At 40.5% G+C, this 27,612-nt stretch overlaps 1 protein-coding gene across 4 annotated transcripts in view; it reads right to left on the minus strand.

The window, feature by feature from the left end:
- The window catches only part of LOC115011608 (endonuclease V-like), a 72,298-nt gene that overhangs the window by 16,860 nt on the left and 27,826 nt on the right, over window positions 1-27,612 (minus strand). For 2 of the 4 annotated variants that reach the window (XR_003832599.1, XM_029436743.1), the window contains exon 8: window positions 26,327-26,396. Coding sequence is in view for 3 of the 4 variants with exons in the window: in XM_029436743.1 (XP_029292603.1) it covers window positions 26,340-26,396 (57 nt within the window). In the remaining variant the exon portion in view is untranslated. Of the gene's footprint in view, window positions 1-2,523; window positions 2,749-21,990; window positions 22,029-26,326; window positions 26,397-27,612 lie in introns of those variants that run through there. The other 2 variants (XM_029436752.1, XM_029436760.1) reach the window with 2 other exon arrangements.

Below are 27,612 nucleotides of genomic sequence, written 5' to 3' on the forward strand. Positions count from 1 at the left end.
GTTGTCGCACAGGATCTCCGCCAAATCCAGAATCACCGTCACCATCATCCGCTTGTTCGCTCCCGTCTGTGTCTCCATCTTGAATACTGTGTCTCCAGCTGCTCTGTTTCCACCACGTTAAACTCGCCCGCTTGATCTAAATCCACGACACCGGCATCCTCTTCAATAAACTCCTCTTCTTGAAGGTCGAATGACGACTCACTGTCACTCGATTCTGTCGAAATATCCGAGCCAGAGTCTGACATCGCCACGTCTGCCGCTTCTGCCATGCTGTCAACTGGTGGACTGTTTTCTACTTGTGACGTCAGAACACGGCGTCGGGTGTTTCCGGTAGCGGCAATGTAAACATCGGTGGTCGACATACTAAATCATGATTTATTAAATACTGAAGATCATCGTGTCATAAATAACACAGAATTTTACACCACAAATAGCATTTACTATCATCAATAGAAATTCATGTTTATCATTTTGTTGGCCCTTTAAATTACTGCTACTGTAAATTCAGACGTTTCGTTTGACTGAACTGCCACATTAACAACACCTACTGTACAGCACCTTGACTAATCAGGAATTCTAAGCAGAGAAAATTCAGTGAACAGAGAAGCTGAATCCCGGTTGCTTCTTGTCCGTTCCGTCTGTCTGTCTCCCTGGTTTCTGCTCCAGAGCAGCTGCTTACCCATAGGCACATCGCTGTGGAGAGATGCCCCCTCATACTGAATTCTGATTGGGTCAGTGCGATACAATTCACTGCCATTTCTGACAGCTGTGTACCAGAGTCAAAAGGTGATGGAGGGGAGGTAAAGTTAGAAAGACGTCGAGGACGGGAGAGATGAGAAAGAGAGAAGTAAAGGCAGGTGACAAAAAAGAGCAGGGTGTGATGAACAAAAGTGGAGGAAGAGAGGGAAATGAAGGAAGAGTAAAGGGATGTTCAGAAACAGAGAAAGCGGAGGGAGAAGAGAAAGAGACATGTACAAAGAGAAAGAAGGGATGTTTGAAGCTGCCTGACATTAAAGCGCAAGCTTTATAAGGCCTTGACACTGAAGGCTAGGATGAGGAGAAGAGATGAAGAGTACTGCTGTTAAACCCCTTCAGTGAAGAGGATTGGAATAACGAATAGCACCTTACAATCTGCACCACTGCCCTTTCAACAACCAAGATTTACCACTGCGTGCAGTATGTAATATGCTCCATAACTGTGCAGCATTATGTCAGGGTGTCATTCATAACTTTATGAACAGTAGCCCATGTTTGCATGCACAGAGAAAAAAACACATTGTGTGACATTTGAGTTTGAATTCAAATATCAACGTCATTGATTCACTGCTCATCTCGCCAGCAAATCACACTCTTGCCTCGCCTGCAGTAAAACACCATATTACTCTGATGCAAATGAGCTGTAGTGGATGTGATGCATAGAATTGGATGTAGTATATTCGGGAAACCACAGGCGATACCAGCCCCCACCACTCATGTTGATCTCCTCCACACATTCACATGCACATTACGGCTTATGAATGGCTTGGAAGATGAGGCATTACGGTGGGCTGTGGTGAAAGAGCCCAGAGGGTCGTGGGTCCTTAATAGTGAGTAATGATGTGCATGAGCGGGAGTAGGTGTTTGTGCGTAGGAGTCGCTGGTTTCCCACTGTAATGATACTGGGAAAGGAAAAAGGCCTGTGAGCACAAACACAAACATGAATAGAGTATCTCTGGGGCACGGAGTGAAATGTGAGTGAATGAGCACACACGTGAACGACACTAGGGCTACTGATGGGAGCGCTGAGATGAGAGGCTAATGCTGCAGATCAGCATGTGACTATTCCAGGGCTTGAACCTGTGAGCTGTATACATTATTCCCCCAGGGATTATGACGAGTGTTAGTGGCCATAAGTGTGCGTACTGTATGTGTAATAGAAAGAGGGAAGGTGGAAAAGTGAAGTGTGTGGGTGTGTCTGTGGAAAAATATGACTGGCAGTTAAGTAGAAAGCGAGATTAGAAGAAAAGCAACTGCAGATAACCAAACAGATAGACGAACTGCTAGCAGGGCCATAACCAAGTCTTAAGAAATACTGAGGTCATGCGTTCAAGTCCGCCAAATGCACCCCCCCCCCCCCTTCAGAAAATTCTCAGCAGATACCAAAAAAAATAAGAAAATAGTATTTCCCAACCCGAAGGTCTAAATGCTGTTAATAAGCTTTAACCACACTGCCAGGAGCAACTACAATTACAGCCTTGCAGTTGTACGCCTCCGCCAACCTTAAAGTCGCAGTTTACATCCATGTCCGTCTAAAATGTCTTCACTTAATTTAATCCTATTAAACATTTTTGTGAAATGTTCATGATTGTAAGGTTCGCTGGAACTGACAGACCTGAACCCAAAAGCACAACACAGAGGCAGGCAGAATACAATGTAGTTCAGTTTACTTAAACTATCCAAGCAGGGTGAAAAACCGGCAAATCAGTCCAAAAGGCAAACAATTCCAGTAAGGAGCAGGCAGAAGAATCGGAGTCCGGAAACAGGCAGGCAGGATCAAAACGGGCAGGTCAGGCAAACAGGTAAACTAGAAGATCGCTGGAGAGCTTGGCAGGAAAACACAAGACAATCTGGCAGGGAACAAGTGGGACTGAACTGGTGTATATACACCCTGAGAGACTAATGAGGGAATGAGTAGCAGGTGAGGAGATGGGCTGGGGAAACCAGGTGAGGGGAATAAGTTGATTGCAGGCAGTGGCGACGAAGCAGGATCTGAAATGATGAGAGAATGAATGACAAGGTAACACAGAATGAAAACAAAGTAATAGTGGTTTCTATTTATCTATCTTCCACTCTGTAGGTGTGTGTGTGCGTCAGCTAAAACGGAGCGAAGGAGAGAATGTGAATGCGCAAAGTAGACAGTACAAACTGAAACGTGCACATAAATTAGATTAATAGCATAAGTGTTTAGTTTATTTAATAAAAGAGCACCTGTCAATGTGTAAAGTGAGTTGTGAATAAATAAATAAACGTTTTATTAAAAATTGAGAAAAAAAAAAACACCTTTAATTTCAGGCGGGGCGGGGCGCAGCGCCCCTCCAAGACAATAGTAGGGGAAACACTGATGTTGCATATCGCTAAATGATGTTGTGTTCAATCCATGATGAGGAAAATGACGCAGAATTTGTTCTGTTTTTAAGTCTCAAGTATGGTACGGACATATTTTGGGTACAACAGTACAATTTTGAAATGTTCAGATCACATAAAATATCACACTTTTATCAATAGTCAAAGGAAAGATTATGTAACATTAACCACTTGTTATAAATTCATAGATGTCAAATAATTGATTGTGCAATCAAACTATATTTAGTCTTTGGGCACATGGTCCACACACATTGTCCTATTCGTCCCATACCCTATTAAATATAGTTTAATAAGAAAAAGCCACTTTTTTCAATGGTTTGACCAATTTTAAAAATGTATGATTGTATGATTTGTACTAAGACTAGCCCAGAGAACACTTCCACCGAAGTAAATTCTAAATTTCTGTTGTGGACACAAATAGGTTAATCAAAGTAAAACATACAGTAAAACTGGAGCATGTAATATGTCAGCATAGGAATACTGCACACAATGTACAAAGCTACACAGTTATCTAGCAGTTCTGTCTATGTTGGACTATTGTCTGACGATGGCGTCAAACAAGATAAGGAACATGGAGGTGGGGTTTCAGGGGCCAAGCATCTCATTTTTGCTCGGGGGCTCCCAGCTGGTTAGTCTTGCCATAGGGATTTGGACCAATGTTTTGAGGATTGAGGTTCCTTCCACACTTAACTCATTTGGTCTGGACTTTTCAGTTTGATCCAAACCAAAATTACAGGTGTGGAAGCTCCCAAACAGTAGTGGTAGTAAATGTACAGTGGAGGTTTCAGTTTGTCTGTGATGAAACACTGCCTCTCCTCAATACCCAGGTAAAGTTCTGCTGTCTACGTTGGCTATGTACATGTATACGGCGATACGGGAGAGCCAGTCTACAAACCAATCAGTTTGAAGTATACGGAGCAGCTCATGCAGGTGATGACGTCAGGACATACGATGGTCAATGTTTAGAGCTCTCGCATTATTGCAATGTGAAACCTCAAATGTAAACAATGTAAAAATAAATACTTTTAAGTGTGAACAGGTCCTAAAACTCAACAAACTGCTAGACAATTTAACATTCTGATCAAGGATACAGATGATATCTGGCAAAGATTTCTTAAATAGTTTAACACACAGTTCAACATTACACAACAAAGCTAAGGTGGGAATCTCATTAATGGATGAAGCCTCCAGTCAGTGGGAAAGGCTTCCGAGAGCGTTAACCCCACTCCTGACGAAGCCGAGCATCGCTGCTGACTAAAGCACCTTACAAGCGGGAGCGCAGTGGCCTGCTGGCAGCGACAATGGAGAGACTAAGCAGGGGTGGAATACACATAACAGCCACTCAATGAAAACAAAAGCCCTGGCCCTGTCTGCGGAGACTCTCTTCCCCTCGCAGGGAAATCTAATAACCAATGTTCACTGCATCTCCTCTGCCTCGAACAAGGCTGACGCGTCCTTATTACAATAGATCGGCCTCAATTGATTTGTCTTTAGAAGCCTCAGGGAAAAAAAGGCCCCATTGATTTTCTGGTTTACAGTGAGGGCATGTGAGATGTTCAAGTCTGTGGTGCAGCGGATGGCAAGACACCTGGGCAGCTCGTGTAAACGCATGAAAGGATTGTACTTATTTGAATGTACTTACTCGGAGTTGTATCCTCATGATTGTTTGCACTTATTGTAAGTCGCTTTGGACAAAAGCGTCAGCTAAATGAACTGTAATGTAATGTGTGATGTGCCAGGGTTTCCATTGGATATAAACAAGGCCATTTGTCTGGTGCTGCAGTAGCTCACCTGTCGGTGTAACTCCCGTGCCAGGCGCTGTCGGTCTGGTCATCTATCAATCACACATGTCAGGATGCCACAACAGAACAAGACTCTGCTGACATCGGTTGAGATATGGTGCAAGGCCACAGGGACGAGGTTGTCAGTTTTAGTGTAAATAAAGATACAAAACACAGAAAACACACACACAGCGCTTCTGTTTGGATTTAACCGTGCCTTAAAAGTCACAAGTGGATTAACACATGCTAAGCCTCTTTTATAAAAACTTTCTGCACTCTTTTCAATACACAGTTTACATTTTCATACTGTGGAAACTAAGACTAAGCTTCTCGCCAGAATGACTTGACATTGAACACAACAGCAGTATGTCAGCATGGCAGGTAGCGTAAAGGACGGAGCGATAAACAGATGATCACCACGAGGTGTTGAATACTGAAAGCACAATCCCATAAAATCAAAAACACTGGATACGATATTTCCCTTGATGCAACTCAACAGACACTTTCATCAGACCACCTTTTCCTCCATTTGTCTAGTTTATAACACAGGATTTCTCAAGCCGGCCTCAAAGTCATTTTCCCAGACTTGACAAAGCTCCTCCAGAGCCACAGGACACATTACACAACTGTCGGGCTTTGAACATCAACACGAAATACCTGTGTCTTCTAAAGCTAAATAAAAAGAGGAACGCTTTATATTAAGGTCCACGTAATAAGCGTTAGTAAATAGGTAATGCAGGTCCTTAAAAGATGCTTATTAACATTATTGTGTGTTAATAAGACTATATAAGGTTAATAACAGTATCACAATTGTTAGATCACAAGACATTTATAAGCACTTATAAGAAGCTTGTTAAGTTTTTGGACTGCTTAAGAACATTAATAAAAGACTTATGAGTTTAACTAGTTTACCTCTTATGTCATTGAACCTTTCCTAAGCTTGTGTGAATACATACTTTATTGTGCACATATTAACAGTTTGTTTTTTAAGATAATAAGTTGCGTATGCTTTTTGCAGCTCCCCCTCTGGAATGAGCACTACATGTTGCCAAGGTTGATAAAATGTTTAAACAAAAATAATGACATATAAACACAATGTGTGAAGCACAAACTTTCAGACAGCCCTTAATATAAAGTGTCACCATGAAGACTACTGTAAATAGTACGCTAACAATCATTCCACCACCGCAAATTATCAAATTTGCAAGCGGGTTTTAATCCCAGTCCTGCGATTTTTGCAAACTAACATTCAATTCTTGTGTTTCCATAAAGTCCACCTTCATACAAAAATATTCAAGAAGATATGACAGGATGACATAATGAACCAGTTACTCAAAGCATGTCATGTCTGCTTCACACCTAAGATGGTATTCATGTTTTATTAATGATTTTGTTTTTGTCAGCTGCTCTGGTTATAGACAGACAGGAGTGTCATGCTTTGTCTACAGCACAGATACTGTAACTCAGTTGCTGCCATGTATACAAGCGAGCGGGTTTCAATATGTCCCGACCAGCACACAGGAACATGTCTGAGGTGGCAATGTTTGTGGACAATAAGACACACTGATGAGATTTATGCCTGATCAGAAGTGTTTTCCACTAGTTTCGGAATCATCTAGAGAGTACCAAATATATATATATAAATAAATATTGTGACTTTATTCTCATTAAAGTATTTGGTATATTGCGACTTTTGTCTCTCAAAATATTATGACTATTTATTCTTGACTTCTCAGAGAACACAGATACGTGGGATATGTTCTGAATGTACAGACATCTTTCTAAGGAGTTTATGAATTAATTTAAATGACTTCACGTATCATTAACATGAAGCAGTGCCTCATGCATGTGAAGAGGTTACTAAACAGAAGAGGAGGGACGAGTGAATCCTGCCTGCATGAGTGTGGACTGCAGGGATAACATGAGGAGAAAGGTTGATCTATAGGAGGACACATACTTTAAAGCAACACAGAAGGCCTGAGAACCGTACTGCATGATATTCCATTATACTTTTATATTTTTAGTTGCCACCTGGCGCATGGTTTTTGTGTGTTCCTTCACATTAGTTAAGATACGTTCAAACGAAACCTACGCCCTTGCATCCATCACCTCACCTCTTTTTTCCAAATGACAATTTCTCCACTTCAGTCGGGCGTGAAAACCTTTTAACAATATTCCAGCTTGTTTCTCCAGAAGGTCTGAGGTTTCTACTCAGGTGTGAATAAGCACACTGTGTAGAGGATTAGCTCTGAAGCTATTATCGTATTGGGGAGACGGGAGCTGAATAAAATCTACCTTTTACTTACAGATATACAATCTTTCCACTCAAGTGATTTATCAGTATATAAAGCTCCAGGCCAAACACGACTACTGACATCATCTGCCAGCAGGAAAAAAGTCCTGCAGGAAAGGTCAATGCACGATGGGAGCACAGAGAAACGGACAAAACTAACACTCAATCGATTAACTCATCCATGTGTCTTTCTCCAGCTTTGAGTCACCTCAGCCGTCGTGATGTCTGTCTGAACACAGTAGTGTGGATCTATGGCAGACCTGGGCATTGTACGGCCCGCAGGACACACCCGGCCCTTTTTTTTTTTAAACAGCGCCCTTTTCAAAATAAAAGAAACACCATTGTATTGCGTGCATGGTGTAAATAACTTTCTAACTGTGTTGCTATTATTTTGAAAAGGGTGCTGTTTTTCTTTATTCACGTATGCGCGTGCTTTGCTAGCTAAACAGCTAAGCAGCTGTCAACACAAGTTATGTCTTATCCCACAAAATCACTAGAGTACATTTATCAAGGAGTGTTTGGTGGAGTCTGCAGCACTCATATGTCCGGAGAAAAAGGAGGCATTTGAGAAGCCATGCAGTCAATGAAAGGGACAACAACAGGGAGTGATTTGTTCACGGAGGTAAATGCATGTGTGGACAAGTTGGGACTTGAAATGGAACAAGCTGGGAGGCGTGACAACGGATGGTTGTCCAAATCTGACGGGGAAAAATGTTGGACTTTTGAAGAGAATGCAGTATAAAGTGACAGAAATTAACCCTGAACAGAAATGGGTATTTTTGCATTGTATTATAAATCAGGAAGTGTTGTGTGAGTCAGTTCTAAAAATTAACCATGTTGTTGATGTAACTAAAATAGCTTGTTTGATGTCAAGCACTGTGACAGACAGTTTGTTGCACTTTTGGAGGAACATTAGACTGAACATCGTGACATAGGCTACCACGCCGCTGTCAGGTGGCTCAGCCTGGGCAAAGAGTGTGGGACCTGAGAGAGTCAAGACTTCTGTGTGAAGAAAGGAAAAGACGTCCCACAGCTTTCAGATGCAGACTGGATGGCAGACCTTGGTTTTGCTGTAGATGTGACTGCACTAATGAATGAACTAAATGTCAAACTGCAATGCAAGGGCCTTATTGTGCATGAAATGTACAGCGCAGTGAAGGCTTTCATGAGAAAGTTGCAGCTTCTCAAGCCAAATGGAGGACAACATTCTCACCCACTTGCCAACACTGAAGGAAGCCACACCATCAGCTGATCACCTCCACAGGTACTCATCCATGTTAGAAGCACTGCATGGTGAGTTTTGGAGGCGATTTCAAGACTTTAAAACAGTTGAGAATGAAATGCACATGATTTTCCCCATTTACATGCAATGTGGATGATGCACCCAGTGATGTTCAGCTTGAACTCATTGACCTGCAGTCTGACACACTTCTGTCAGAGCACTTTGGGTCAGTCTCCCTGTCAGAGTTTTACTCTTCCCTGAAAGAGGAGAACTTTCCACACATGAGGAGACATGCTCAGAAGATTCTGGTTCTCTTTGGATCTACCTACATATGTGAACAGACATTCTCAGTGATGAAGTTCAACACATCCAGATACAGATCCTCTATCACTGATGATCACCTGTCAGCTGTCCTGCACATATCCACCTCAGACATTCAACCAGATTTCAGTGCACTTGTTCAAGCCCAAGACAGACTGGATCTTTCTCACAAGAAAAGTGAACTGAAAAACATCAAAAGCACTTATTGCTTTTTGTATAAAGTTGATTAATTGCTTATCTTTACATACTGTAAAACATCTTTTCAGTATTGGTTTGTGAAGATTAACATGATAAAAATAAAATACTGATGTAATGATTGTTTTTACTGTTTATTACTGCTCTAGGAGTATTTTCCTATTTGACCCACTCCACAATTTCATATATTTATTGGAAGAGAATATCCTTATTCTTTTGATTACCTAATCAAAATATATAATGTACTGCTATTTTACAATGGGAGAAAATTAATATTGAGCAGAATTAAGTTCAATTTCTTGTTGATTCGGCCCTCCAACACAACTCGGGTTTCTCATGTGGCTCCTTGTAAAAATGAATTGCCCACCCCTGATCTATGGCGTGACTCAACCCCTGCGACACACGGCTCAGCGTGTGATTTACTCTCAAGGCTGCTGGAAATCACAGCATCGTTATGACGGAGTGATTGTCACAAACAGAAGATCCACTGCCATCGAGCAGCTAAAGGGATTTTTTTTACTTTTTAAAAACACTCCTGCTTTCCACCTTTTTCCTACCTGTGTCTCAGCACCGCTTCGGGGGTTTACTGAAATCCTCTTGAAGTTATAACAAATATGTGACTAGGAGTCAGTACAGCCAGTAAAATATGTATGTTTAATTCTATTCAACTGAAATGAAAGTGATTCTTCGGCGCATTGTGATTTTGTCATTAGCAAACTGTCTCTACCGGTCTGTCAAAAACTATGTGAAGCAATGTTTGATGCCGCTTGTTTTCTCCATCTGCCCCCTCCCCAGATCCCGCCAACTAATTCACCCACTCATTTTTCCTTTCCCTCTGTCTTCCCATCTCTCATTCCTGGGGGCTCAGCGATTGTTCTTGTTATCGCTGAGGAGTGCGCAGGGGTTTTGTGTCAGTGCGTATGTGTTTGACGACGAGGCAGCGCTGGTGAAAAATGAGGCAGGTGGTGGCAATTTATCAACACTTGAGCGGCGTTCTGGCAGAGGGTGGGGAGGCCGCGCAAAACACAACACTGAGGCTTTTTCTGTGTGATGAAACGGATGCGGTTTCTCCTCCACTGCCTCAGACAGACAGTAGGGAGGATAGATGAAGAGGGAAAGAGAGAGAGGGGAGGGGAAGGGTCTTTCCCCTATCTGCAGGCTTCCACATCAACATCAGCCCCCCCCCCCAGGGAGTCACACTTTTTCCCTTTTTTCTCTTTTCTTTGTAATTTGTATCTCTGTTGGATGACAGAATGCCGATACAGGGAATGAAACTCTTTCACAGTCCAACGATGCCATGTCAACTCTCTCCATGCCATGTCGCTCCCACAGACCCTTTAACTTTCAAACCATCTCTTGATTTATCTCCCTCCCTATTATCTGTGCTCTCAACAGCACGCACGCACACGCACACACACACACACACACACACACACACACACACACCCTTGCTACACTTACACTTTCTGACCTTTTTGCAATTTATCTCCATCCCCTTCATCTCCTCTCGCCTCCCCTAATTCTATGCATAAACACAGAAATACACTCAGAAGCTGTACACACACACACACACACACACACACACACACACACACACACACACACACACACACACACCTTGTTGCCTGCAGCTGCCTCAGGCACACTGTGAAGCTCTCTCCACAGGGAGGAACGCATGGAGGGAAAGACGCATCAAGGCAACGGAGGGTCAAGTGATAAAAAAGCAGCAAAAAAAGACTGAAAACATGGAGACCAAAAATGGCAGAGAGACAATTAATTAAAACAAATAAAAAAACCTCTTGGCTGAAGGTTGTCCTTCATAGTTCAAAACTACGCATGACTCCATCTGTTAATATCTCAACAAAAAGCAGAATGTGCACATGATATCCTCTGCCAGATAAGGGAGTCACACAGAACAGATTAGAGACGGCTGAATATATACAAAGCACAGACACGTTATGATGAAGCCAAGCCAGTGAAACTGGAACAAATGAGGGAACAATAAGTGTGGAAGGTAAAACAAGGACACATAAGAAAAGGAAAACAGAGAAGAGGAACCTCTGGGGCTTTCTTAAGCAGAGAAACATGGCTTCATCATCACTCCAGCTTCGATTCCGACATCAACGTAAACAGGGAACATTGTCAGTTTTCTGTTCATGCACATGCAAAGAGAATGATAAAACTGTTAAGAAGAGCACAACAAAAAGCTATGATGAAGTGACAAAAAACAGAGCACTTGGCACTCAACCAGTATGTGATAAAACATATTTGAAGGTCTTTGAGGAAAAGGAAAGAGCTAGTCTACCTACCAGCTGGGTCCAATGGTTCAAACACCCTCCCTTAAATGTGAACTATCTACTTAAGGCCGTCTTAACATGTGGTTTATAAATTGCCTTTATTTAATATGCAGTGGCAGGTTGTTCCATCAGGAGATCCCAGAATACAAAAATGAGCTTTTTGCTATTTCACTTTACACTGGAGGAGCATGCGGTAATCTTTGCTCTTGTATTGCAATCGTTTTGGCTTCCAAACATGTCAATTATTCTGGGGCCCATTTGTGAATTATATCAAACATATGATTAAGTTTCAGTTTTTAATCCAATTGCTTCACTTGTACTGGTCCAATGTGTGTGCATGTATCTGATCTGAACATTATTCCCACTACCTGCATTTTGTTTTTAAGCTGTTAGGAAAGTCCAATGTAACCCTGTTTGAAATCTAAATGTAGATATTTGATCCACTGTTCATATAAGAATATTGATTAGTGCAGCTTTAAAGGATAACCCTTGTTTCATATATTTGGCACCCATCAAGTAACTTTGGAATACATTTCTTCATTGTTTGTTCCCACTACTGAAAGCATATGAGGAAGGGTGAGAAAGGTTCATGGTGCTATGAAAAAGAGGGAATAATGTTGCAAGCAAAATCTGTTTCAACTTTCATATGGGCTCCTGACTATTGTTTTAAGACACACTTGGACCATTGCAAACCTTCAATTGTCCACATTAACTTAGTTTCACTGTGTATGTGTGTCAGAGAAAGAACCAGAGCGGAGAACAGAGAGAGCGAGAGCTACAGACCGACTGAGAAAAGAAAAATCATTAAAGCTTTGTGACCGAGTCACCTGAACATGTTTTATTTACTGTCCCTCAGAAGTTGGCATCAGAAGTGTTTGCTCCAGTCTGGGCCCAGCGCCTGACACACACGCCCAGAGGTTACGCCTTCAGGACACACTAGAGACACACACACGACTTTGAGAGTCCTGGATCGACTTTTATTTACTTTTTAACTATAACAGATAAATCCTTAAAGCAAGACTGTGCACATTCTGAAATGAGAAATACAATATTATTTCTCTTACAAATGAAAAGTTGAATTCATCAGCAGTAAAAGAAACCCTCGCTGAATTCAACACACTGGTGTTGCTGCCGTAACCTTTTGAGGTTTGGTGAGACCAGTAGCCATGGTGGCTAATGTTAGCTAACGTTTGAGAGGTATTGTATCCAACACCGATGAGTCAGTTCTCTAACTTCATGACTCTTCACTACTTGTGCCATATTGTTAAACTACATTTAATAATTTAGCATCATCCCATGATTTGTTTCCACAGATGTAAAAGTTACATAGGATCACGTTAACAAACAGTCAAATCAGCATAATGCTGAATGAATCTGCAGTGACATCTCAGGGGGGGAAAACACTACTGTGTGATTTTCAAATTTCTCAATTTGTGCGTACAAATGAACATTTTAACCTATGCTTAATGGACGTCAAAGATAACACAACATGCACAAAATATAAGCAAACACATTGAAGAATACAAATGATTTGTTCGCATGTGTATTTCAAGCAGGGGACATCAACAGAATGTGACCTATGAACAAAAACACATGCGCACACACCTTCATCCACAGAGGGTCGATAAATCGAATCAAAGAATGGGTGGAGGAGGGCGATGAAACATTCCCCACCTATGCTCAGTCCTCCAGTTAATACGGAGCTGAACAGTACCTGCAGCAACAAGCTGTGTCCTTGTATCACTATAACTATTTAATGAGAGCGTCTGCTCCCAACAGAGCTCATCGCTCCAACCTCGGGCCCAATGCTGAAATGCCGAAAAACGTTTTCCATGACATTTAACAAATGTTTTTGGAAAGGGCAGTAAAGTTTGTATAAGAGCATGAAGTTGATTAAAACAATTCTATAGTTGAGTCTCCTGATGGACTATTGATAGTGGGACTATGTGACAATGATATTAAAAGCTGACTCATGCATAGTAAAAAACATACTTAATATTTATTAAAGTTATTGTTTTCGGGGGTGTACCATATTGCGACGCTCCCGTTTTAATTCCAGCTGGGATCTCTGCTTCATAATATTGCAACATTTTAAAAAGCAACATTTTTTGGCATTTAATTAGTCAAATGCAAAAGAAAATCAGAAAAGAGGAAATAGTCAAATGACAATACCTGTTCAAGTGACATCACTGGTTAGACAAAGAGGACACAATCAAATATGAGGGGGAAAAAATAATGCTATATAGCATTGTGGTAAACTACCTGTAGACAGAGGGGGCTTCTCAAAGTCAAGGAAGGATCCTTAAACGGCTGAATTTCAAAGATGCTACGTCATCAAATCCCACCGAAGGAATGTTCCAATGTCGAGGATCCTTCAAATTCTACTGACGACTGAGTCCTTCCTTCAGAGGTTTTTCAAGGATACTTGTGTGTATCCTCCACACTGCTTAGACAACCACAATCCTATGCGCACAATGTAATTCTTGTCCTCTTATTTTGGAAACAAGGAAAGAATACTAGTAAACTTTTAGTTATTATAGGAGTCTATAATCCAGGACTACGAGACTTTAGAAACTAAGCCAACGCTTTAAGCCACTGGGGTTCCGCTTTCTTGCTCTAGTTGACGCACTTGTTGTTGTGCCTGCTGAATAAAGATTCCGATTCCAAACATTTGCAATTGAACATTCAGTCCATTTATTTCTTTTTCTATCAGCAAACATACCATGACATTTAAACACACAACAGGTTAGCCTGCGGGAGCAAACGCTACCTTCGCCAACTTGTATGTGTGTGCGTGTGTATGTATGTGGTCAAAAACTGTTTACCTTCCAGCGGAACACCGCCGTCAACAAACATTGGTTCCTACTTATAGCAGGAGCGCTAATTGGCTCCTACAGAGACTAACAAACTGTTTCTACCCGCAGGCCATCAGGCTGGTGAATATGCTCCCCCCCCCCATCCCAACTGATTGAACTGTGAAAACAACACAACTTAAACAATGCATGGTGCACTTTGTTGTTGTCCGCCTTATTTGTGCAATATTTCAAATTTCACAGTACTAACACTGTACTGTGAACCTATGTGCAATTCCTTTTTACCTCTTTATTTATTTTTATATTGTGTATATCTCTTGCTTTTAGTTCTAATTTAAAAAATTTGATATTGGAGGATTAGTAAAGTAAGTTTTTCATTGTACAGTATAACTGTCTGTTATCTGTGCATATGACAATATGCCAAAATCTGCTTCTGATCAAATTTGAGGCGAGAAATTGGTATTCCAGTTGCTGAATCTTCACTCATATTAAATCTACAAGACCTAATTTGAAAGTTTAGTGGGACTTTTGTAGTTCAGCGTCGTCAGACTCGCTCAGCGTCGTCAGACTCGCTCAGCGTCAGACAATCTGCATGTAGCGCTGGCATATATTAACAGGTTTGTTTCAACCAAACCAGAGTTGGCAATTGTTGGAACGGTGGTAACAGACGGTTTTGATGAGTTTTATTTTTCTGTTGCGTTTGAATGAAGTGTGTTTACAATGATTAGCGAGGTAAAATTACTGTTTTTCTCAATGGAATTTGTGCTGCACTTATTAATTGTATGTTTTGTACGTTAATACATTATAATAATTGTCAAAATTCCTGTTGGTTGTATTACTTATTGTCAATATAGCCTTGCTACAAAGGAAGCATCCTTTGAGAAGCACCCAATGTTTACCAAGACATTTAGCGCTTATGATTTGTTTTCTTGTTGTTGTGAAGATGTTGAGAAATCTATCCATCCGTCCATTATCTATACCTGAATAAAGCTGGAGAAGATCCACACAGTTTCTTTTTAGTTTTTTCTTTACATTATTACCTATCATTTATAGGCTTCCATAGTCACAATAATTCCCAAACAAGTGACTAACTATACAATATAGTATAACATAAAACAGTACATCACTAAAGTAGGAGGCAAAGCACAGAGAGTGCAATACAAAAGAAATGCATGATGTAAATATGACCAAATGTGTTCAAGTTGTTGTTTCTGCTGTGTTTAGATGGACAAATCATAGAATGGAGACAGCAGAAAGTGGGGTAGAAGTAAAGAAGAAGTAGCAATCTGCCATGTAGAAGAAATCCGACCAGTTGAAGTATTTTTATCCAATGTTATCACTCCGTCACTTGAATCACAGAGAAGTTTTTTATCCTCTTGCCTTCCTTTATTTTATAGGCATTGATTTTTCCTCCCTCCGCCCCCCTGTTGCTTCCCTCCTCTGTTTGGACCTCTTCATCTCCTCTCCTGCTGCTCCGTCTTTCATGTCTCTCTCCTCTATCTTTGACAGAGACAGAAACTCTATTTCTCTTCCTCTGCCACCCAGGGACACAACCCCACAGTCGAGCCGCTCGCTCTGCAGGTGAACAGCCCGTTACTGTAGAGCTCGGTGCTACAGTGAAAACTGATTCAATCAAAAAGATCTAGAAACCTGTGCTCAAAATGTGCCCTGAAAACAAGTGAAAGTAACATTAAACACATAGATGGCTCATGGGGAAGATCCAAGGTGAGAGACAAAATTGTTTTTTGCTGTTGCCGTATATCATTTTACCTTTTTTAAGTTCCATCAACTTCCTACAGCGAGTTCTCAGGTCTTAAAGGCTTTACTACTACATCATGTTCACTACTACATCATGTTCACTACCACAGCGTGTTCACTACCACATCGTGTTCGCTACCACAGCGTGTCCACTACCACATCGTGTCCACTACCACAGCGTGTCCACTACCACAGCGTGTTCACTACCACATCGTGTCCACTACCACAGCGTGTCCACTACCACAGCGTGTCCACTACCACAGCGTGTTCACTACCACATCGTGTCCACTACCACAGCGTGTCCACTACCACAGCGTGTCCACTACCACAGCGTGTCCACTACCACATCGTGTTCACTACCACATCGTGTCCACTACCACAGCGTGTCCACTACCACATCGTGTCCACTACCACAGCGTGTTCACTACCACATCATGTTCACTACCACATCATGTTGACTACTACATCATGTTCACTACTACATCATGTTGACTACTACAGCATGTTCACTACTACATCATGTTCACTACTACAGCATGTTCACTACTACATCATGTTCACTACTACATCATCTTCACTACTACATCATGTTCACTACTACATCATGTTCACTACTACATCATGCTCACTACCACATCATGCTGACTACCACATCATCTTCACTACTACAGCATGTTCACTACTACAGCATGTTCACTACTACATCATGTTCACTACTACAGCATGTTCACTACTACATCATGTTCACTACTACATCATGCTCACTACCACATCATGCTGACTACCACATCATCTTCACTACTACAGCATGTTCACTACTACAGTATGTTCACTACTACATCATGTTCACTACTACAGCATGTTCACTACTACATCATGTTCACTACTACATCATGTTCACTACTACAGCATGTTCACTACTACATCATGTTCACTACATCATGTTCACTACTACAGCATGTTCACTACTACATCATGTTCACTACTACATCATGTTCACTACTACATCATGTTCACTACCACATCATGCTGACTACCACATCATCTTCACTACTACAGCATGTTCACTACTACAGCATGTTCACTACTACATCATGTTCACTACTACAGCATGTTCACTACTACATCATGTTCACTACTACATCATGTTCACTACTACATCATGCTCACTACCACATCATGCTGACTACCACATCATCTTCACTACTACAGCATGTTCACTACTACAGCATGTTCACTACTACAGTATGTTCACTACTACATCATGTTCACTACTACATCATGTTCACTACTACATCATGTTCACTACTACATCATGCTCACTACCACATCATGCTGACTACCACATCATGTTCACTACTACAGCATGTTCACTACTACAGCATGTTCACTACTACAGTATGTTCACTACTACATCATCTTCACTACTACATCATGTTCACTACTACATCATGTTCACTACTACAGCATGTTCACTACTACATCATGTTCACTACTACATCATGTTCACTACTACATCATGTTCACTACTACATCATGCTCACTACCACATCATGCTGACTACCACATCATCTTCACTACTACAGCATGTTCACTACTACAGCATGTTCACTACTACATCATGTTCACTACTACATCATGTTCACTACTACATCATGTTCACTACTACATCATGTTCACTACCACATCATGCTCACTACCACATCATGCTGACTACCACATCATGTTCACTACTACATCATGTTCACTACTACATCATGTTCACTACTACAGCATGTTCACTACTACAGCATGTTCACTACTACATCATGTTCACTACTACATCATGTTCACTACTACATCATGTTCACTACTACATCATGCTCACTACCACATCATGCTGACTACCACATCATCTTCACTACTACAGTATGTTCACTACTACATCATGTTCACTACTACATCATGTTCACTACTACAGCATGTTCACTATTACATCATGTTCACTACTACATCATGTTCACTACTACAGCATGTTCACTACTACAGCATGTTCACTACTACATCATGTTCACTACTACATCATCTTCACTACTACATCATGTTCACTACTACATCATGTTCACTACTACATCATGTTCACTACATCATGTTCACTACTACATCATGTTCACTACTACAGCATGTTCACTACTACAGCATGTTCACTATTACATCATGTTCACTACTACATCATGTTCACTACTACATCATGTTCACTACTACAGCATGTTCACTACTACAGCATGTTCACTACTACATCATGTTCACTACTACATCATCTTCACTACTACATCATGTTCACTACTACATCATGTTCACTACTACATCATGTTCACTACATCATGTTCACTACTACATCATGTTCACTACTACAGCATGTTCACTACTACAGCATGTTCACTATTACATCATGTTCACTACTACATCATGTTCACTACATCATGTTCACTACTACATCATGTTCACTACTACAGCATGTTCACTACTACAGCATGTTCACTACTACATCATGTTCACTACTACATCATCTTCACTACTACATCATGTTCACTACTACATCATGTTCACTACTACATCATGTTCACTACATCATGTTCACTACTACATCATGTTCACTACTACAGCATGTTCACTACTACAGCATGTTCACTATTACATCATGTTCACTACTACAGCATGTTCACTATTACATCATGTTCACTACTACATCATGTTCACTACTACAGCATGTTCACTACTACAGCATGTTCACTACTACATCATGTTCACTACTACATCATCTTCACTACTACATCATGTTCACTACTACATCATGTTCACTACTACAGTATGTTCACTACTACATCATCTTCACTACTACAGCATGTTCACTACTACATCATGTTCACTACTACAGTATGTTCACTACTACATAATGTTCACTACTACAGCATGTTTACTACTACATCATGTTCACTACTACAGCATGCACACTATTATGGTATGGTCAATACTACAGTATGTTCTTCTTCAAAATAAAAGGACTCCGAGAGAGCACACTTCTATCAAGGCCACACAGTCCAACTATGTTGTAATCTCTAGTACAGTGGTTCTCAACCTTTTTTGGGCCAGCGCCCCCCCTATCCATTATCCAGGTAATGGATAGGGGCCCCCCCACTGTATCAAATAAAATGTAGGCTAATTGTCTCCCCTGAATTTTAATGTTGATTATTATTCTGTTTGTATTATTCTAATTATTATTCTTAGTATTTATAATTTATATTACATATTGATTATATTAATTTAGTATTTCAATTCTTATAATATTTTCTTATTATTAGGCTTATGTTAAAACTCAAATTCTCTGAGATTGAAGTTACATCATAAAATTTCGAAATAATAATCATTATTATATTATTAAACAAATGTTTTGTTGTTTTTACCTTCAATTGCCCTATTTGTGTTAAACGAATTTTTAAAAAATCGAATTTTATTCGGTGTCATAGACTGCAGCCAATCAGGGTCAGACATTCAAACTTTAACTGATGTTAAACACAGCAGCCTCAGAAATGCGAAACTCTTAAATGCACTCTTAAAGGGCCTATGAAATGATATTTCGTCAGTGTTATTGGGCTTGGTATATGATAGAGGTTGCATATCTATTCTGAAATGTGCCATATATATATTTTTAATATTGATGTATTCGTAATAAATCACGATCATAACAGCATAAAAGTGACTACAGCTAACAACAATCGATCGCTGTGCCGAGAGCATCCACTTCGGTAATGTTCGGGCAATGACGTCACAAGTAGAATACAGCCGCCACCAGTGTTCGTCTGCGTTGAAGCGTCCAGCAAAGACTGCTGTCAATTATTACGAGAAAGAATGGACAATAATCGATTGTCAAGGATAATTGTGAAGCGATGTGTTTATGGACAAGACAAATGCGTCGATGAAACCGATGATTTGTGGGCAGCACTTTGAGAGATCGTGTTTCGAACAAACTATGCTCGCCAAGGAAATTAGATTCAAAAAGAATTTAAAACTGAACGCAGATGCTGTGCCTACAATACTGCCGAGACCCCCGCCAGTACAAGCCAGCACGCCGACTCAAACACGTCCGCCGGTGCAGAGTCCTCCACCAAAGAGACGACGAAATGCATTCGCCAAAAGGGAGAGAGCGAAGGTAAGCCGTGTTACTTTATTTATTGTTTCAAGCATAAAGCCATAATCGGTCTAGGCCTACTGTATGTAACGAGTTTACCCCAGGCCCTAGCCGTTATCTGTGTGTTATTGTTTGTAGTATTAATAACTTTAGCTAATTACACTTCATTAGCTTAATTAAGTATATATATTCAATGTTTATAACAGGCTTCCCCATTTCATTCTGTAGTTTGAGTAAAAGCTTGAGTCTATTTAACTTTTAACTATCACCCTATTATTACAGAGGTATTGAAACATTGGTGAATGAAGCCACTGACAGAACTGAGGATACCTGTATGATCAGCGACCATCTATTGGACATCCACACTGGGGAGGAAGCTGTGTGTACACCAGTAAGTATACAGACTGTAAGTCATCTGTACATTACAGTTGTAGTACCAGTAGACCTGCACATGACGTGTTAAACATACAATCACCACATGCATGTACATAATTCATATTTTTGTTTAATTTGAGATCATTGCTCTCTCAATCAATTCAACCACATCTTTTATTATGAATGTTATTAGATTTCCTTTACGCAGACATGTATAAACATGCAATACAATTTCAAGCTGGTTTGAAAGATTTATTAGTAAAGTTGTGTTTTGTACATTTCAGACATGTCAGAAAGAAATTGCTGTGCAGACGGATCCCCCTCCACGGACACACCACAAGTCCATACAGGCGATGATGATGAGGAACCTTTCGAAGTCCCAGCTCCACTCAGCAGTCGGTGGAAGAACCAAACAAGAGGGATGCTGTTCAATCACTGAACTGACATTGTGTTTTGTTATTGACTCTAATAAAGTGCTGACACTTGAACGACGTGTAGTTGTCAGATGGAAACGTAGCACAGATCTTTTGAACGGCACATGATGGCATTCTGTGGTTCTTACCAAGTATTCCCCAGCAGAATCTCACCAGCTGGAGGTATGCCACATAGTGATACATTCTGTAACATACAAGATAATACATCTCAATGGTAATCACTTCAACCTTATTTGCTTATTTATCTATGTATTCTGTAACTTTGCCAAAATGACCATTCGACTTCCCAAAAATACATCAAAGTTTCTGAGCTCTACACATTTGTGAACACAAGTAACTTCCTCATTACGTGGCTGATCACCTGCTTGTTGTCTGTCCCTCTTTGAATACCTGTGGTAGGCTGTCTGCAACACCCAAACATCCAGACACTTTGATTTGAATCCTGGGTGATCTGTTATGCAGGTTATGTTTGCACCATGTCCCTCATATTCATTGAGTTCCTCCATGACATCCTTTTCTTGGCAGCAGCTCTTCAATTGATTCCATAATTGTACAGTTTTCCCATGTACACCTAAATGTACAAAAGAAGAGTGGTAAGGATGTACACAATATGCAATATCCAGAAAAAAGGCCAATATTAACGTCTTCTTAATTTCATACTTTTTATATGCCTGTGTTTGACAACAGGCTCGTAAGCACTATAGGTGAGACGGTCAGTATACAGACTATACTTTATAAAACAGCGCTGTCCTCCGGTCTGTTTGTTAGCTAATAGCTAATGCTTTATATACAGCTCGTAATATATGACGTTTGACATCAGACACATCGATAGAACCTCAACAGCAGAAACTACGAGAAAGAATCAAGTTATCAAGCTTTACAGACGTCAATGTGTCCAAGTAGAGAAGTAATTGAATATTTAGGGATCGAGCAATTTGCGGACAACTAGTCTGGTTCATAACAATTCAAGGAAAACAAACTATCGACTCGATATAGGATAGCTATCGATCTATTTACGATCGAGGATAATGTTACGTTTTATTATGATGTATTCACTATTTATTGGGAAGTTCTATGAACTATAGTCAAATGTATATACCTGTCTGTGTTCTGTTGTCGCACAGGATCTCCGCCAAATCCAGGATCACCGTCACCATCATCCGCATGTTCGCTCCCGTCTGTGTCTCCATCTTGAATACTGTGTCTCGAGCTGCTCTGTTTCCACCACGTTAAACTCGCCAGCATGACCTAAATCCACGACACCGGCATCCTCGTCAGAACACGGCGTCGGGTGTTTCCGGTAGCAGCAATGTAAACATCGGTGGTCGACATACGAAATCATGATTTATTAAATACTGCGATCATTGTGTCATAAATAACACATAATTTTACACAAATAGCATTTACTATCATCAGTAGAAATTCATGTTTATCATTTCGTAGGCCCTTTAAGTGTTCCAACGATAAACGAGGACAAAGGAACAAGTCTGAGGCGCCATAACGGTTCCTCCTGAAATGTTGCATATATATAAATATATAGCGCCCAATCACAACTCACTTTTCACATTGAACCGGTGATCTTTTATTAAATAAACTAAACGCTTATGTTATTTATCTAATTTATGTGCACGTTTCCGTCTTTACTGCGTTGCTTTGCGCATTCACATTCTCTCCGTTTCGCAAACACCTCCAGTCAGACACAGAGCGGAGGAAAGGAGAGGAGAGAACTAAAGAGTGCAGAAAAGTCAAACATCTAATACGTTATTATAAATGGAGCGACGTCGACCCCAACGTTCAGAAACTCAGCCGAAACTATCCGCGTTTTTTAAACGCACACAGCCTGAATCAGCAGCAGTTATGCAGATGTTAGCTCTGCTGATGCTAAAAGCAGCCAAAGTGCAGCTCGTCTGCTGCTAGTTAAAGTACCAACCAGAGAGTTAGTGCTTTAACATCAATTCAGATTAGTTTTATTCATGGTGTATCCTTGGAATAACATTAATACTTTCGAGCAGTGGTGGCTGAGGGGGGCGATGCTTGTTTTTTATTTCAAGCAGCACTTCATCGCTCAGCAAAATAAAAATAACAGTCTAAAAACACACAACGTTAACTTTATCCAAACGCACTCGTCCTTTCAGCTCGTGCAGTTTGGCATGTTTTGTGCTGTAATGACGCTCGAGAGCCTTTTTCATCACCGCAAGCGTGTCTGCACAAACTAGGCACACTGGCCTTTTACTTCCACAGAGAAATAATCGTTCGTCCATTTCTCCGGGAACATTACGCATCCACCTTTCTCTTTGTCGCACTCGCCATGCTGCGTTCACTGATGTCAATGACAGTTTAATATTGAAGTTGTTTGACATGACATGACCACGTGATGACACGTTCCACTCGTGTTGTGTTCAAGGACCCTGACCGTGGCCAGGAAAAACAGTCAGTCGCCCGTAAAATTCTATTGCTGACTAGATATGGATTTATTTTTTGCGTGCGTTTATGAATTACCCAAAGACACGTGAACGCCCCCCTTTCTAAAATATTGCTTCCAACGCCCCCCGACGTTCTCTGAACGCCCCCCAGGGGGGCGCTACTGCCCCCATTGAGAACCCCTGCTCTAGTACAAGGTATTTCTGACAACTACGATATCTCCCATTTGTTGAAAATAACTCCAAAGTGTCAACAAACTGGTGGCAGCTACATCTAAAGATAATACGAAATCAACACAAAAAAAATAATAATAATAATGTGTCCCGTCGGGCATAAGCAGCTTGGAATTTTAAATGTATTTTTAAAACCTCTTAACGGCCCGCCGGCGGCCGTCCACATGCCATGTACATGTACATTTTTTTATTCTGAAAAAATAAAAAAATAATAAAAAATTTGGGAAAGTTTAGAATCTCGTCTATTTTAATATGGAGATGAAAATCACAACAGCGGTACAATCAGCTCCTCAAACTAGCAAGTACACTCAAAATCAAAATCATAACTTTGAGCCCACTTACCTATAAAGCCTCATAAATATCCTCTTTTCAGCAATATTTTGAAAAAGACGCTCCTAAGCCATTGCCAGATGTCCACACGTTCGTCTCCGATAAAAAGATATACACTTAATTTGAGCCAATCGGAGCTTCGATCGTTTTTTTACAACCTTCATGAGCCAATGAGTGTCAACTTCATAAGAAAGTGCCCACTCTCTTCTTTTGTTACAGGCTGACCCAGGAGCAGCTCAGCCTCCCGGTGGTGCGCGCATTTTATAGACAATGAACGCCTCGTTTGTTACATGCGTCACTTCCCCTGGTTTGTTTTTACAAAATAAAATGTATTTTCTAAATTCTATTTATTATTTATTGTTCAGAAGAAAATACAAAAAAAACATAATAATAATATAATTATTATAGTAATAATAATAAAATGTGTTTATACTTCACTTACATAGTGTGATTACTACTAACAGGGAATATGGGTATATAATAGTTATTTATAAATAAATAAAAATAATATTTTATTAATAAATATTATAATATGTACACATGCACAGTTTGTGTACGCCTGCTGTTACTCTAATATGTCTAATAAATTAAGTTTTTATCCCTTTTATCTGAAATTGGAAGTTTTACTTCAAAACACTTGGTGCTATATTTTTATTGTGTTTCCCAGTCCATAACTACCAGCTATACCCATCTTCAGGCATCTTTTTCAACAACAAACTTCAGGCGGAGTGTATTTTCTTCAAATTCAGTATATTCAGACCACTATTACTCAGTGCCAGAAGCACTTGGAGTGATCTTTTGAATGAGACCAAAATCATGCAGCTGGTGCAAATGGTTGAAGAGCAGCTTTCAATTTACTTTGGGTATGTTGTTTGTAGGTATTTTCGGGTAAAGTCCCCCACCCTGTAAGAGGTTAAGATGTTTTTGGAACTTAAAAGTGTAAAGAGAAGGGGGTTAGAATCAAAGTTAGCAACAACAACGGCCCTGGCTCATTTAAGGTGGACTGACCATTAAGGTGGACCAGCTGTATTGATTTTAGTGACCGCCACTGACTTTTGCACAGATTTTATTACACAAGTATACCATATATACACTGATAAAATGTCAGGAGCGTATGAAGGTATGAAAAAATAGATACCACCAAATCCTAGCCCATGGCCTCACGTCCCACTGAATTTCAATGAAATATCTGAAGTTTTTGGGATATCCTGACAATATAACAGACAATCAAACCTATCGTACGTCATGTACCTGCCAAATGTTCAGCAATCTGTTTTAGTGATATAGATATATGTTATAATGTAAATTAAGAGATCACATGCCTACACTGTATGGCTCACTAGCTCCAGCTGCAAAGGTATAGTGTGTCTGATGGAATGTGCCTTCAGCAGCCTGTTGAGTGAGTGAGAGGGTAAAGCTGGGTTAAGGCCTAGAGGAACCAGCTTCAGCCCTGCCTACTCAGCACAGAGCCTCTCTCCCTGTCTCAGTCTCTTTGTAGAGGATGATCAAAGAGTGGAGCGCGTTCAGAGGATTCGCCACGTCAGGGAGCTCCTGAGTGGATGAGCACAGACATCCTATTATGTTTCCCAGTGGGGTACGCTGAGGGATGTGAGAGTGCACATGGCCTTGTGAGCCTGCGTGTGAGCAAATGTGAGCAAACCTGTGAGTGTGAGCTGCTGCACTTTCGGTCCTGAATGCTCAATTCTGTGCACGTTTGAAAATACTTGGCTTTGGAGGGTGAGAGGGATTGAGGATTGAGTTTTCGCAGCATCTAAGTGTCAAACGGTCTGCGGCTTTGATCGGTAATGAGGAAGGTATAGGGCCGAACTCAGCGGCGCTGCCTGTTATTTCAGATGAGAATCACAGGATCAAAGACTTTTTCTCTCCTCACCGTTCCGGCTCACTTTCTGCCTGTGTGTCTCTGCTTAACCTCAGGCGTCCTTGGCTCACCTCTGCCCCGTCCACACCCCTCCGAAAAAGCAGAGAACTTACTTGTCAAAGGCTCTTAAACTCTAAAAGTTCCCCCTCTGCTGCAGCAGGATGGAGGTGTGTACAGTCACTGAAACAGGAAGCCTGAAGACTGCTGCTCTGCTCCCTACAGAGATTAGGACCGGTACTATGCAGACTAGAAAGTGTTTGTAATGTACCTGCTTCATTTCACAGGTTTCACACTATTCTCTTGTTATATCAGCCCTCTGTCCTTCTTGTGCTCCAGCATATAAGGCAGAAAGAAGAAATTTAGAGACAAATTATTGTCTGAATCAATCCGATACCGGAGAGTTTATCTTCCTCTAAAATAAATTTGCTTAATTTAAGGAGCAAATTAGATGAGAATGAATAGGCTTTCTACCAACAAACTTGGCTTTGCTTTAGGATTTGGGGAAATTCCTCAATGAGTCATTTGCTGTGGCTTCTAAGCTTATTTAAAGCCTGCGTGAATCTCTCCTCTCTCCCCATGTGCCACACATGTACCACACATAGCCTTCAAGTTATTTATAAGTGTATAAGCGTGTACATCGGAGTGTGAGAACCCACACGTGTTTGGTGTATTTTGTCACTTACCTCATTCTTTGAATCATGGATCTGCAGCTGGGAAGTGTGTGCGAAGGTATTCTCTGGAGCGACAGTCAGCCTGTGTTAGAGGAGAGGGAGGATGAGGATGGAGGGAGCCAGAGAAAAAAAGGAAGAGATTCCACATTTAACAAGTTGTCACAAACTTTTTTCAGCTGTGATCAGAGGTGAGCACCAACGCACTAAACACGTTCTTCTAAAGTTTGAAATTAAAATGATGTGTCATGATGTAGACTTTACACAAAACAAACCAAGCTCTTGTTTGCTGTCAAACAAAGTAAATCACTGTGTGACACAGTGGGTTGTTTGCACAAATGTCTCTGAGGCAGCATTGCCTTCTTAACATCATAGGGATGTTACAGCGCCGGCACACAGGTCCCAGCATCTGACAACTCTTTTTATAATCTCCTTTGTGGCTCTACACGTCAAAAACTTACCATTTATTATAAAGGTTTAGCTGTGGCCCCACGATACGATGTTAACGCAATACTTAAGTCATTAAATTATATTTTAAATATTTTGCGACACACTGAGATAACATATATTGCAATTTATTAACTTTTTCAACTGCAAATGATGCAGTTTGTCAACATCTGTAAGAAATAAGATAAAGTTTTCTGTGCATTTCAGATTTCAGATGCCTCCATCTTTGTTTTAGTTCTGGCTCCATACTCAGCATCTAGTGGATTGAAAAAGCGATTGTTACCAAAAGATTTAAATTGTATTTGCAATATTAATAATTTTTATAATAAAAGATTGATACATGGCACCAATGTATCAATACAATATTGCTACGCAAAATATATAAAGATATGACGCACAATAGAGGCAACATGACATGATAGTTGTGAACGTGGACCATGTGTCAAAATGTAACTTCAGACGTCTCAGGGAATGTCAGAACTAGTATATTAGTGGGGTGCCCCAAGACTCCATATTAGGGCCTTATATACAGTAACTATCCATATCCCTGTATGATTCTAGCATTATACAGATTTTATTTGTGCAGGTGTGTCTTTGTCATTTCTGTCCTGAAGTTGGGCTTTTATCAGTATCTGACTTTCATTTATAAATGTCATGTTTGCATTTCATAATCCAATATTTAGTTCACTTCTATTTACATGATACAGCTTTCAGTGCATGTTGAGCCTACATTAATTAGTGAAGCGACTTAAATGTTTGTCCTATAGTCATTTGTATCCTATCCTTGGAGAATGCTAATGTCAATCTGTTCTTGCAGTAAGCTTTGCACAGGATTATGACTATCTTCAACCTCA

This window comes from Cottoperca gobio, chromosome 1 (genome assembly GCF_900634415.1).
Source record: "Cottoperca gobio chromosome 1, fCotGob3.1, whole genome shotgun sequence".
Lineage (NCBI taxonomy): Eukaryota > Metazoa > Chordata > Actinopteri > Perciformes > Bovichtidae > Cottoperca > Cottoperca gobio.